Raw genomic sequence first — 15,157 nt, 5'->3', positions numbered from 1 at the left:
GGCGGAGATCTAGTTAGTCCACAGGGCAGCTATATTCTGTCAGGTAAGAGGGGATGGAGGCTAGGCCAGTTACATGCTCCTCCTGTAGGATGTGGGTGGTGAGGGATACCACCGGTGTCCCCACTGACTATACCTGCGGGAAGTGCACCCAACTTCAGCTCCTCAAAGACCGTGTTAGGGAACTGGAGCTGAAGCTGGATGAACTTCGGATCATCCGGGAGGCAGAGGGGGTGATTGAGAAGAGTTACAAGGAGGTAACCACACCCAAGGTACAGGACAAGAATAGCTGGGTTACAGTCAGGGGGAAAAAAACAAACAGGCAGAAAGTGCAGGGATCCCTCGTGGCCGGTCCCCTTCAAAACAAGTATACCGTTTTGGATGCTGTTGGGGGGGGGATGACCTACCGGGGGAAGGCCCTAGCGGCCAGGTCTCTGGCACGGAGTCTGGCTCTGGGGCTCAGAAGGGAAGGGGGGAGAATAGAAAAGCAATAGTTGTAGGAGATTCAATGGTTAGGGGAATAGATAGGAGATTCTGTGGTCGCGAGCGAGACTCCCGGAAGGTATGTTGCCTCCCGGGTGCCAGGGCCAGGGATGTCTCGGATCGTGTCTTCAGGATCCTTAAGGGGGAGGGTGAGCAGCCAGAAGTCGTGGTGCACATTGGTACCAACGACATAGGTAGGAAAAGGGGTGTGGAGGTAATAAACAAGTTTAGGGAGTTAGGCTGGAAGTTGAAAGCCAGGACAGACAGAGTTGTCATCTCTGGTTTGTTGCCAGTGCCACGTGATAGCGAGGCTAGGAATAGGGAGAGAGTGCAGTTGAACACGTGGCTGCAGGAATGGTGTAGGAGGGAGGGCTTCAAGTATTTGGATAATTGGAGCGCATTCTGGGGAAGGTGGGAGCTGTACAAGCAGGACGGGTTGCATCTGAACCAGAGGGGCACCAATATCCTGGGAGGGAGGTTTTCTAGTACTCTTCGGGAGGGTTTAAACTAATTTGGCAGGGGAATGAGAACCGGATTTGTAGTCCAGCAACTAAGGTAGCCGATATTCAGGACGCCAAAGCGTGTAATGAGGCAGTGGGGAAGGGAACACTGACAAAGGAGAGTACTTGCAGGCACGGAGATGGGTTGAAGTGTGTATACTTCAACGCAAGAAGCAGCAGGAATAAGGTGGGTGAACTTAAGGCATGGATCGGTACTTGGGACTACGATGTGGTGGCCATCACAGAAACTTGGATAGAAGAGGGGCAGAAATGGTTGTTGGAGGTCCCTGGTTATAGATGTTTCAATAAGATTAGGGAGGGTGGTAAAAAAGAGGTGGGGGGGTGGCATTATTAATTAGAGATAGTATAACAGCTGCAGAAAGGCAGTTCGAGGAGTATCACCCTATTGAGGTAGTATGGGTTGAAGTCAGAAATAGGAAAGGAGCAGTCACCTTGTTAGGAGTTTTCTATAGGCCCCCCAATAGTAGCAGAGATGTGGAGGAACAGATTGGGAAACAGATTTTGGAAAGGTGCAGAAGTCATAGGGTAGTAGTCATGGGCGACTTTAACTTCCCACATATTGAGTGGAAACTCTTCAGATCAAATAGTTTGGATGGGGTGGTGTTTGTGCAGTGTGTCCAGGAAGCTTTTCTAACACAGTATGTAGATTGTCCGACCAGAGGAGGGGCAATATTGGATTTAGTACTGGGTAATGAGCCAGGGCAAGTGATAGATTTATTAGTGGGGGAGCATTTTGGAGATAGTGACCACAATTCTGTGACTTTCACTTTAGTAATGGAGAGGGATAGGTACGTGCAACAGGGCAAGGTTTACAATTGGGGGAAGGGTAAATACGATGTTGTCAGACAAGAATTGAAGTGCATAAGTTGGGAACATAGGCTGGCAGGGAAGGACACAAGTGAAATGTGGGACTTGTTCAAGGAACAGGTGCTACGTGTCCTTGATATGTATGTCCCTGTCAGGCAGGGAAGAGATGGTCGAGTGAGGGAACCATGGTTGACAAGAGAGGTTGAATGTCTTGTTAAGAGGAAAAAGGTGACTTATGTAAGGCTGAGGAAACAAGGTTCAGACAGGGCATTGGAGGGATACAAGATAGCCAGGAGGGAACTGAAGAAAGGGATTAGGAGAGCTAAGAGAGGGCATGAACAATCTTTGGCGGGTAGGATCAAGGAAAACCCCAAGGCCTTTTACACATGTGAGAAATATGAGAATGACTAGAGCGAGGGTAGGTCCGATCATGGACAGTAGCGGGAGATTGTGTATGGAGTCTGAAGAGATAGGAGAGATCTTGAACGAGTACTTTTCTTCTGTATTTACAAATGAGAGGGGCGATATTGTTGGAGAGGACAGTGTGAAACAGATTGGTAAGCTCGAGGAAATACTTGTTAGGAAGGAAGATGTGTTGGGCATTTTGAAAAACCTGAGGATAGACAAGTCCCCCGGGCCTGACGGGATATATCCAAGGATTCTATGGGAAGCAAGAGATGAAATTGCAGAGCCGTTGGCAATGATCTTTTCGTCCTCACTGTCAACAGGGGTGGTACCAGGGGATTGGAGAGTGGTGAATGTCGTGTCCCTGTTCAAAAAAGGGACTAGGGATAACCCTGGGAATTACAGGCCAGTTAGTCTTACTTCGGTGGTAGGCAAAGTAATGGAAAGGGTACTGAAGGATAGGATTTCTGAGCATCTGGAAAGACACTGCTTGATTAGGGATAGTCAGCACGGATTTGAGGGGTAGGTCTTGCCTTACAAATCTTATTGAATTCTTTGAGGAGGTGACCAAGCATGTGGATGAAGGTAAAGCAGTGGATGTAGTGTACATGGATTTTAGTAAGGCATTTGATAAAGTTCCCCATGGTAGGCTTATGCAGAAAGTAAGGAGGCATGGGGTAGTGGGAAATTTGGCCAGTTGGATAACGAACTGGCTAACCGATAGAAGTCAGAGAGTGGTGGTGGATGGCAAATATTCAGCCTGGAGCCCAGTTACCAGTGGCGTACCGCAGGGATCAGTTCTGGGTCCTCTGCTGTTTGTGATTTTCATTAATGACTTGGATAAGGGAGTTGAAGGGTGGGTCAGTAAATTTGCAGACGATACGAAGATTGGTGGAGTTGTGGATAGTAAGGAGGGCTGTTGTCGGCTGCAAAGAGACATAGATAGGATGCAGAGCTGGGCTGAGAAGTGGCAGATGGAGTTTAACCCTGAAAAGTGAGAGGTTGTCCATTTTGGAAGGACAAATATGAATGCGGAATACAGGGTTAACGGTAGAGTTCGTGGCAATGTGGAGGAGCAGAGAGATCTTGGGGTCTATGTTCATACATCTTTGAAAGTTGCCACTCAAGTGGATAGAGCTGTGAAGAAGGCCTATGGTGTGCTCGCGTTCATTAACAGAGGGATTGAATTTAAGAGCTGTGAGGTGATGATGCAGCTGTACAAAACTTTGGTAAGGCCTCATTTGGAGTATTGTGTACAGTTTTGGTCGCCTCATTTTAGGAAGGATGTGGAAGCTTTGGAAAAGGTGCAAAGAAGTTTTACCAGGATGTTGCCTGGAATGGAGAGTAGGTCTTACGATGAAAGGTTGAGGGTGCTAGGCCTTTTCTCATTAGAACGGAGAAGGATGAGGGGCGACTTGATAGAGGTTTATAAGATGATCAGGGGAATAGATAGAGTAGACAGTCAGAGACTTTTTCCCCGGGTGGAACAAACCATTACAAGGGGACATAAATTGAAGGTGAAAGGTGGAAGACATAGGAGGGATATCAGAGGTAGGTTCTTTACCCAGAGAGTAGTGGGGGCATGGAATGCACTGCCTGTGGAAGTAGTTGAGTCGGGAACATTAGGGACCTTCAAGCAGCTATTGGATAGGTACATGGATTACGGTAAAATGATATAGTGTAGATTTATTTGTTCTTAAGGGCAGCACGGTAGCATTGTGGATAGCACAATTGCTTCACAGCTCCAGGGTCCCAGGTTCGATTCCGGCTTGGGTCACTGTCTGTGCGGAGTCTGCACGTCCTCCCCGTGTCTGCGTGGGTTTCCTCCGGGTGCTCCGGTTTCCTCCCACAGTCCAAAGATGTGCGGGTTAGGTGAATTGGCCAATGATAAATTGCCCTTAATGTCCAAATTGCCCTTGGTGTTGGGTGGAGGTGTTAAGTTTGGGTAGGGTGCTCTTTACAAGAGCCGGTGCAGACTCAAAGGGCCAAATGGCCTCCTTCTGCACTGTAAATTCAATGATAATCTATGATTAATCTAGGACAAAGGTTCGGTACAACATCGTGGGCCGAAGGGCCTGTTCTGTGCTGTATTTTTCTATGTTCTATGTTCTACCTGTAGAGTGGGCCCTTGTTCTCCCCATAGCCAAAATCTATTTAAAGTTGTGGGTCAGGTGAACTCCATGATACATGTTCTCTGAACCCTGGCCCGTAATAAAACACAAATGTTTGTACATGGTTACAGTGTTGCGTTGTATCAAATGCTCGGCTACCAATGTCACCCTTAAGTGATATTCAGTGTTGAATGACTCTGCAGCCAAGAATCATCAGCAGGTATCATAAAATCACTACAGTGCAGAAGGAGGCCATTTGGCCTATCATGTCTGCACCGACCTTCTGATAGTTAACCCTACCTAGGCCCAATTCACCATCCATACCCATATCCCAGTAACCCTACCTAACCTTTTGGATACCAAGGGGCAGTTTAGCACGGCCAATCCACCCGACCTGCACATCTTTGAGCTGTGGGAGGAACCCCACGCAGACACGGGAGAAAGTACAAACTCCACAGTCACTGGAAGTCAGAATTGAACCCATGTCCCTGGTGCTGTGAGGCAGCAGTGCTAACCTCCGTGCCACCGTGCCGCATAGTGAGCAAGAGACATATAACTGGCTGTTAATAAACAGCACACAACAAATTCACAAGGCTTTGCATTAAATCAGCATCTCATGTGCCTTTGCTGTTGGTTCTTTTCCTCTACATATTGCTGTTACCAAGATGATAATGATAATGATGCTACGATTTCTACAGCCTCTGAAACCCAAGCCCAAATTCTCTTCCTGGTTGTGGGCCAGCTGATGGTCTACTTCTGGTATTCATTCCTTGTTCGGCTCTAACTAACCATTGGAGCTCTTGCTCTCCACTATTCAGTATCTATCTCCTCTGTTTCCGGGGTATTCTAGGTCAAGTAGCTTGCACAAAACTTCAGCTTTTAGAAAGAAAGTAAAAATGACACCACATTTATCAGTTCTTCCAACAAATATATACAGATCATTTCATAATATGCTCCAGAATATGCAATTTCTTTTTTTTTTTTTAAAAAGCACAATCATCCAGCATTTCCTGTTTTTAAATCACCAATCTAGGGACACCTTATTTTCAACACGGGCGATTAATCCCTCTAAATCTTACCTTCTCTGTGGCAGTTGCAATTTACCCACTCAGCAACTACTCATACACCACGTCAGCATCAGCAAGGCTACAAGTGGCAAAACCACTGTATTTCACCATTACTATAGTCCTATACACGAACGCTCCAAACCAAGCCACATTTTCCATCTTAACTCAAGTAGCAGAATACCATACAAGGCAGATTTATAGATGAAGCCCACAGAAGGATCACTATATTTTCTTGGACTACAGTGTAGATATAAAAACAAAATGAGTACACACTTGTCAAAAAAAGGGGGGGGGCGTAAAGGAAACGTTTCATGGTGTTGGGGGGGGGGGTTACTGGGGCTTTGGAAGAGGAGTGTGGGTGTCATATTGAATAAACTTCCAGTACACATTCTTCAGTTCCCAAACTGGTCCTTCCTTACTTTGGTAAGTTCATTTGTCAGCTCTTCTCGTTCATCATCTGTTATTCCACCTCCAAGATCTGCAGTTGCAACCGCATCTTCTCCTACTTCAGGCGCTGGATCACTTTGCAGCAGACCTGCAATGAAGAACAGACACATCACCACTCCCTGAAAGCCAGTTGGTGAAGCAAGAAACCAGAGTGTGTCTTTACTTAAAATAGATTTGTTCAGAGTGAAACATTATTGGTTTATAAAACCTGACTCCAATCTACTCCAGTGTCAATAAGTATTTCTTTACATGTGCTCAAGTAACCATCCAATGTCCTCCACCTTTATGTACTTGACCTCAATTTATATAATTAGCACATTGTACAATTATCTGTAGTACTTTAGTATTGGTTTCCTTCCGTACTATAGGTTTAATATTGAAATAACTTATTCAAAACTTTGGTCTTTGAATAAAGTAAGAATCACAGCACAATTACCAAGTGAAATATATGAACACAAAGCTCCGTACCTGGAGGTACCTAAACAAGCCTGAGCCAAACAGCCCAAATTTCTCCTTCAATTCCTCCAGGCTGGCAAATCACCCTTCCACGAATAAATCACTCACTCTCTCCAACCTTTCTCTTTCCATACTCCAAATGTGGCATCCAGCCTTGCCGACTCAAACAGGGGATTAGCACAAATGGGAGCCAGCCTGGAGGCTGCCCCAACTTAAAATGCTGGAGGAGTTGTCTCCAGATTTTTGATGTGGACACCATTAATAGGTCCGCAGAGTACCTTGCTGGCGCCAATGGAAGTGGCACCATTACCAATGCAGTGAAGCTTGTCCCTCTATGTGACTCAGACTCCATCTGAACCCAGAGAGCCCCAGACCACCTCTACACTTTCTCCATATTGGCTGCCCAGTAATAGAACAGCAAGTTTTGCAGCACAAGACCCCCTCGCTTGTCCATCTGAAGTACTCCCCTCTGAATCTTCAGGGCCTTACCCACCCAAATAAAGCTGAGATCAGCCACTCTACCCTTCGAAAAAAAGACTTGGGCAGGAACACGAGACTGGAACTGTGTCCAATACCCAGCCACCTGGGCCCCTAAGTATTGAAAACTAGTTCCCGCTAACCGAAACAGCAATTCCCCTCCACAATCAGGCTCCCCCTCCTGACCACAAAATATTCGCTCTTCCCCATTTCAACTTGCAACTGGAGAAGGCACCGAGGCTCTGGAAAATACCCATAATATACCCCAGGTCCCCGACATACAGCAGCAAATCATCTGCATATAATGATACCCTATGTTCCATCCCTACCTAACCGGGAGTGCGCACTGCACCAGAGTCCCTAAACATCCCTGGAGCAACGGACCCAACTGATCCGAAAACCTCCATAAAATTCCACTGGGAACCCATCCAACTACGGTGCCTTCCCTGCCTGCATATTACCCAATGCAGTATGAAACTCCTCCAGGCCCAGTGGCGCCTCCAGACCCCCCCGCAATTCCTCCCCCACCGCGGGAAATTCCAACTCTTCCCCCTCCTCCAACCAATACAACCCCGCATAAAAGGCCCGAAACACTCTATTATTCACCTTTCCATGGTAGAGGCCAGTCTACCCCCGAATCTCTCTTTTTTTTTTTTTTAATGTATTTTATTCCAAACATATATGAAATGTTACAACACAAACAATTCGGGAAACAAACTTCCCAACACACAACTATACAGTTTGTACAAGTTTTTCCCCATTTTTGCCCTCCCCCTCCGCGACGTACAACTCCTCAAACACAGTCACGAACATCCCCCCCCACCTTGCTTTGAAACCCTCTGCTGAACCCCTTAACTCGTATTTGATCTTTTCCAGCCAAAGAACGTCATACAAGTCATCCAATCAGGCCGCTACCCTCCCATGGCGTTGCTGTCCGCCACTCCAATAAGATTCATCGCTGGGCAATCAGAGGGGCGATGGCCACAACATTGGCCTTCCTCCCCTCCATCAGCTCCAGCTTCTCCAATATCTAAATATCGCCACCAAATGGTCTGGCTGGACCTCCTCACCCACTATCCTTGCTAGTGCCGCGAACACTCCCACCCAGAATTTCTCCAACTTTTTGCAGCCCCAGAACATGTGTGTGAGATTTGTTGGTCCCCGCCCATACTTCTGAACACTCCCTGGAAGAACCCACTCGTTCTTGTCCGCGTCATATATACCCTGTGTATGACCTTGAACTGTATCAGGCTCATCCTTATGCACGAGGTCGCACTTACCCTTCGTAGCGCCTCACACCATGATCCCCAGTTTATCTCCCCTTCCCATTTCTCCTTAATCTTCACCACCCGCTCACCTCCCTGTTGCACTTCTCTCCACTTCCTGTACATGTCATCTATCCACCGGGCTCAAAACGGTGGTTTTCACACAACGGCGTTAACACCAATATCCCCACTTTCCTAAAGTGCCTCCTCAGCTGGTTCCAGATCTTCATGGTGTACTGCACCACCAGGCTCTCAAGAGTATCTGCCCTAGCCCATTCTACTCCCTCTCCTTAGCACCTTCGTCTCACCTTCTCCACGTTCACTGCCCAATAGTAATGTAGCAGGTTCGGCTCACTGCTGCCTCTGCAGCAAGATCCTCTTAACCCTTGGCACCTTCCCTGCCCATACAAAGTCCGAAATAATTATGTCCAGTTTCCAAAAGAAGGCCTTCGGTATAAAGATCGGGAAGTGTCTGGAATATGAACAGGAACCTCGGCAGAATGTTTATCTTCACCACTTGGACCCTCCCTGCCAAAGTCAAGTGCAGTGTATCACACCTCTTCAGATCCTCCCTAGCCTCCTATATCAGTTTTGTTAAATTCCATTTGTGAAGCATTGCCCATTCTCTTGCTACCTGAATCCCTAGGTATCTAAACCTGTCTCGGGCCACCTTAAATGGCATCCCCCTTAAATTGGCTTGCCGACCCAACTCACCCACCGGGAGAACTTCTCATTTCTCTACATTTAACTTATATCCCGAGAATGCCCCAATACTTCCCCAACAAGCCCATGATCCTCTCTATGCTCTCCAGCGGGTCCAAAACTTGCAATAGTAGGTCGTTAGCATAGAGCGATATCCAATGTTCCCTTCATCCCCTTGTAATCCCTTGCCATTCTGCCAGCCCCCTAAGAGCAATTGCCAGTGGTTCTATAGCCAGGGCAAACAGTAGCAGCGACAGCGGGCACCCCTGCCTTGTTCAAAGTTCCATGAGCCCATGTCAATGGTCCACACACTCGCCCTCGGTGCCACATACAACAGGCCACACTCTTTGGCCCAAACCCAAACCTTCCCAGGACCTCAAACAGGTACCGCCACTCCAACCGGTCGAATGCCTTCTCCGCATCCATGGACACCATGACCTCTGGTACCTGAGCTCCTGACAGGGTCATAATTACACTTAACAGCTTCCTTATATTACTAGAAAGCTGCCTGCCTTTTACAAAGCCTGTTTGGTCCTCCGTGACCACCCCGGGACACAACCTTCCATCCTTCTTGCCACCAACTTAGCCAACACTTTCACGTCTATATTTGACAGCGATATGGGCCCATACGACCAACATTCCAACGGGTCCTTCCCATTTTTTGGTATTAATGTAATCGTTGCCTGTATCACTGTCTCCAGCAGCTCCCCCTTCTCCAATGCCTCATTAAACACCCCCAAGAGACATGATGCCAGGTTCATCGCAAACACCTCATAAAATTCTGCCGAGTTGCCATCCAGCCCCTCCCCTGACTTCATACCCCTCACACTGTCCAATATCTCCCTCAACCCCAGGGACTCCGTTAACGCCTGCCTTTTCTCTTCCTCCAACTGTGGAAACACCAGTTCGTCTAAGAACTGTCCCATGTCCCCCTCTTCACCTCCAGGGTCCACCCTGTACAGCTCCTTATAATAATCCCTAAACGCCTCGTTTATCTTGCCCGGCTCCGACACCACATCCCCTGCCCAGTCTGTATCTTCACTACTTCCCTGGACGCCGCCTGCCTCTGTAGCTGATGCGCTAACATTCAACTCGCCTTCTCCCCATATTCATACTGCACCTCTCTTGCCCTATTAAGCTGTCCTACCACCCTTCCCATTGTCAGCCTACCAAATTGCCACTAATTTTTTCCTCCTCGCCAATCCCTCCATGGTGGGCACCCCTCGAGTACTCCCTATCTACCTCTATTATCTCATTCATTAGCCGTTCATATTCCTCCCTCCTTTTCCTATTTGCATGTGCCTTGAACGAGATAATCTCCCCTCGGACCACCACCTTTAGCACTTCCCAAAAAGTGTCCACCGACACCTCCCCTTTTGGTTCAATTCTACATTATCTTTAATTACAGCCCTTTTGTCACAAAACCCTCTTTCTGCCAACAACCCTGAATCGAGCCTTCACCTTGGCCTCTGCTTCCATCCCGACCTAAGCCGAATCTCCAACCAATGGGGCGCATGGTCCGAGATTGCTAACCCGCATACTCTGCCCCCTCCACCCCAACCAAAATCTCTTAGCTCACCACAAAAGTCAATCCTGGAATATAACTTGTACACATGCGAAAAGAAGGAATACTCCCTTCCCCCTGGGGTGTATTCTTGGAGCGCCACAGGTCCACCATACCCATCTTTTCCATAAACCCACCCAGTCCTTTGCCATTCGTATCCTACCCATTGACCTGGGGCTCGATCTACATCATCCCAATTCGGTGCATACACATTCACCAACAGTACCGGCGTCCCTTCTAACACCCCACTCACAATCACATATCTCCCAACCAGGTCCCTCACTTCATTCGCGCTCACAAATCACGTTTTCTTACTCATCAAAATTACCACACCCTGCGACTTTGAATCAAATCCCGAGTGGAAAACCTGACCCATCCACCCCTTCCTTAGCCTAACCTGGTCCTTCACGCGGAAGTGCGTCACCTGCAGAAAAACCACTTACAATTTCAAGCTCCTAAGGTGCGCAAAGACCCAAAATCTTTTGACCGGTCCATTGAGCCCTCGCACGTTATCAACCTTACTGGGGACTTGCGCCTCCATTCCCCTCTACTGTCCCCCATCCTCCCCTTTTGGCTCTACCCCCGTTAAATTTCACACCAAAGATGCACAGGTTAGGTGGATTGGCCATGATAAATTGCCCTTAGTGTTGGGTGGGGTTACTGGGTTATGGGGATAGGGTGGAGGTGTTGACCTTGGGTAGGATGCTCTTTCCAAGAGCCGGTGCAGACTGATGGGCCGAATGGCCTCCTTCTGCACTGTAAATTCTTTTCTTTTTTTTTTAAATATATTTTATTAAAGTTTTCAAACAGAATTTTCCCATTTTACAAATCAACATAAAAATAGAACAGTAACTGATAAATAACATTATTTAAATAATATAAGTAACAAAAAATAGTGCTCCCCCCCACCCCCCCCCCCCCCACCCCCTCTCCCCTGGGCTGCTGCTGCTGTCGAGCTATTTTCCCTTAACGCTCCGCGAGATAGTCAAGGAACGGTTGCCACCGCCTGGAGAACCCCTGAGCCGATCCTCTCAGCGCAAATTTCATTCGTTCCAATTTTATGAACCCTGCCATATCATTTATCCAGGCCTCCACGCCGGGGGGTTTCGCTTCCTTCCACATAAGTAGGATCCTTCGCCGGGCTATCAGGGACGCAAAGGCCAGAATATCGGCCTCTTTCGCCTCCTGCACTCCCGGCTCTTCCGCTACCCCAAATATAGCTAACCTCCAGCCTGGCTTGACCCGGACCTTCACCACCTTTGAGATCACCTTTGCCACTCCCCTCCAGTACTCATCCAGTGCCGGACACAACCAAAACATGTGTGTGTGGTTCGCCGGGCTTCCCAAGCACCTCCCACACCTGTCCTCCGCTCCGAAGAACCTGCTCAGTCTTGCTCCCGTCATATGTGCTCTGAATAGAGCCTTAAATTGTATCAGGCTAAGCCTGGCACACGAGGATGAGAAATTTACCCTACTTAGGGCATCAGCCCACAGCCCCTCCTCAATCTCCTCCCCCAGCTCTTCTTCCCATTTTCCCTTCAGCTCCTCTACCATCTCTCATCTCCTGATATATTTCGGACACTTTGCCCTCCCCGACCCATACCCCCGAAATCACTCTATCCTGAATCCCCTGTGTCGGGAGCAACGGAAGTTCCCTCACCTGTTGCCTCGTAAACGCCCTCACTTGCATATATCTAAAGATATTCCCCGGGGGCAACTCATACTTTTCCTCCAGCGCTCCCAGGCTCGCAAACGTCCCGCCTATAAACAGATCCCTCAGTTTCCTAATTCCTGCTCGTTGCCAGCTCTGGAACCCTCCATCCATCCTTCCTGGGACAAACCTGTGGTTATTCCTGATTGGAGACCACACCGAGGCACCCGTCACCCCCCCCGTGTCGCCTCCACTGCCCCCAGATCCTTAAGGTTGCCACCACCACTGGGTTTGTGGTATACCTTTTCGGGGAGAGTGGCAGCGGCGCCGTCACCAGCGCCTTTAGGCTTGTTCCTTTACAGGACGCCATCTCCAGCCTCTTCCACACTGCTCCCTCTCCCTCCCTCATCCACTTACAAACCATCGCCACATTGGCGGCCCAGTAGTAGTCGTCCAGGCTCGGCAACGCCAGTCCCCCTCTGTCCCTGCAACACTGCAGGAACCCCCTCCTTACCCTCAGGGTCTTCCCTGCCCACACAAAGCTCATAATGCTCCTGTCTATTTTTTTGAAAAAGGCCTTTGTGATCAGAATGGGGAGACATTGAAACACGGAAAGAAACCTCGGGAGAACCATCATTTTTACCGCCTGCGCTCTGCCCGCCAATGAGAGCGGCAGCATATCCCACCTCTTGAAATCCTCCTCCATCTGCTCCACCAGCCGCGTCAGATTAAGTCTGTGTAGCGTTCCCCAGCTCCTAGCTACCTAGATCCCCAAATAACGGAAGCTCCTTTCCACTCTCCTTAATGGCAGGGCGTCTATTCCTCTTCCCTGGTCCCCGGGGTGTATTACAAAAAGCTCGCTCTTCCCCATATTTAGCCTGTATTCCGAAAAATCTCCAAACTCCCTCAATATCTGCATAACCTCTGTCATCCCCTCTACAGGGTCCGCAACATATAGCAGTAAGTCATTTGCGTAGAGTGACACTCGATGCTCCTCTCCCCCTCTAACCACCCCCCTCCATTTCTTAAGAGTCTCTCAACGCTATGGCCAGTGGTTCAATTGCCAACGCGAACAGTAATGGGGACAGGGGGCACCCCTGCCTTGTTCCCGTGTAGCCGAAAATACACCGATCTTTGCCGGTTTGTGACTACACTTGCCACTGGGGCCCCATATAGGAGTCTGACCCATCTGACAAACCCCTCCCCAAACCCAAACCTCCTCAACACCTCCCATAAATACTCCCACTCTACCCTATCAAATGCGTTCTCCGCATCCATTGCATCACTATCTCTGCCTCCCCCTCCGCTGGGGGCATCATTATCACCCCCAGCAGCCGTCGAACGTTGACATTCGTTGACAGGGCCTTCCCTGCTTGCATGTTCCCCAGTCCTTTAGTCACCTCGTCCACCTCAATTGGTGCCCCCAGACCTGCCACCTCCTGCTCCTCCACCCTCGGGAACCTTAGTTGGTCCAGAAAATGTAGCATTCCCACTTTTCCCTCCGGGGGTTGGGACTTATATAGCCTCTCATAGAAGGTCTTAAACACCTCATTTACCTTCCCTGCTCTCTGCTCCGTAGTTCCCGTTTCATCCCCAACTCCCCCAATCTCTCTCGCCGCTATCCTCTTGCGAAGTTGGTGGGCCAGCAGCCGGCTTGCCTTCTCCCCGTACTCATATCTCATTCCCTGTGCCTTCCTCCACTGTGCCTCCGCCTTTCCAGTGGTCAGCAGGTCAAACTCCGTCTGAAGTTTTCGCCTCTCTCTATATAGTACTTCGTCCGGGGCCTCCGCATATCTTGTATCCACCCTCAAAGTCTCCCCCACTAATCTCTCCCTTTCTTTGCCCTCTTGTTTCTCCTTGTGAGCTCTAATGGAGATCAACTCTCCCCTAACCACCGCCTTCAGCGCTTCCCATACTACCCCCACCTGGACCTCGCCAATCGTCATTGACCTCCAGGTATCTCTCAATACATCCCCGCACCCTTCCACAGACCCCCTCATCTGCCAATAGTCCCGCATCCAGTCGCCAGAGTGGGCGCTGCTCCCTCTCCTCTCCCAATTCCAGATCCACCCAGTGCGGAGCATGGTCTGAAACGGCTATGGCCGAGTACTCCGTTCCTGCCACCTTCGAGATCAGTGCCCTACTCAGAACAAAGAAATCTATTCGGGAATATACCTTGTGGACATGGGAGAAAAAGGAGAACTCTTTGGCCAACGGCCTAGCAAATCTCCACAGATCCACTCCCCCCATTTGTTCCATAAACCCCCTAAGCACTTTGGCCGCTGCAGGCCTTCTTCTGGTCCTGGATCTAGACCGGTCTAGCCCTGGATCCAGCACAGTATTGAAGTCCCCCCCATTACCAGGCTTCCCACCTCCAGGTCCGGGATACGTCCCAGCATCCGCTTCATAAATCCCGCGTCATCCCAGTTCGGGGCATATACATTTACCAGCACGACCTCCTTTCCCTGCAATCTACCACTCGCCATCACATATCTACCCCCGTTATCCACCACTATATTCTTAGCCTCGAACGACACCCGTTTCCCCACCAGTATCGCCACCCCCCTATTTTCGCCTCCAACCCTGAGTGGAACACCTGTCCCACCTATCCTTTCCTTAACCTAACCTGATCCGCCACCTTCAGATGAGTCTCCTGAAGCAGGACTACGTCCGCCTTCAGTCTTTTTAAGTGCGTGAACACCCGGGCCCTTTTAATCGGCCCATTCAGGCCTCTCACATTCCACGTGATCAGCCGGATTGTTGGCCGCCCCCCACCCCCCCCACCCCCCCCCCCCGGCCGACTAGCCACCCCCTATTCTGGGCCAGCCCCGTCCGGGTCCCACGCACCCACCCATCCCCCAGGCGGCGCCTTCCCGTCCCGACCACCTCTTCTCTTGCCAGCTCCCCCTTGCACTCCAGCAGCAACCCAGTTAATTCCCCCCCCCCCCCGCTAGATCCCCATCTAGCATGGTTACTCCCCCTCATGATGCTTCCGAAAGTCAGCTAACTCTAACTGACCCCGGCTTCCCCCGTTCGCTCTTTGACCCCCCTGCGTTGGAGCTCTCTTCCTTCCTGCACCTGTCTTCCTGCCATCATCTCCATAGCGCGGGGAAAACCCCGCGCTTTCCTATCGGCCCCGCCCCCTATGGCGCAGCTCCCTCATTCCCCATCCCCCCTCTCAGTCCCTTTTTCCACCGGCGCCCA

At 49.6% G+C, this 15,157-nt stretch overlaps 1 protein-coding gene across 7 annotated transcripts in view; it reads right to left on the bottom strand.

Annotated features, from left to right (window-relative positions):
• tpd52 (tumor protein D52) overlaps window positions 1-15,157 on the bottom strand; it is a 324,801-nt gene that overhangs the window by 243,540 nt on the left and 66,104 nt on the right. For all 7 annotated transcript variants that reach the window (XR_011933352.1, XR_011933351.1, XR_011933353.1 and 4 more), the window contains exon 2: window positions 5,811-5,926. Coding sequence is in view for 4 of the 7 variants with exons in the window: in XM_072467499.1 (XP_072323600.1) it covers window positions 5,811-5,926 (116 nt within the window). In the remaining 3 variants the exon portion in view is untranslated. The remainder of the gene's footprint in view (window positions 1-5,810; window positions 5,927-15,157) is intronic.

Source organism: Scyliorhinus torazame, chromosome 11 (genome assembly GCF_047496885.1).
Source record: "Scyliorhinus torazame isolate Kashiwa2021f chromosome 11, sScyTor2.1, whole genome shotgun sequence".
In the NCBI taxonomy this organism is placed as follows: Eukaryota; Metazoa; Chordata; class Chondrichthyes; order Carcharhiniformes; family Scyliorhinidae; genus Scyliorhinus; species Scyliorhinus torazame.
Note: the sequence above shows the minus strand (reverse complement) of the source record. Positions and strands in the feature narration are given on the sequence as shown.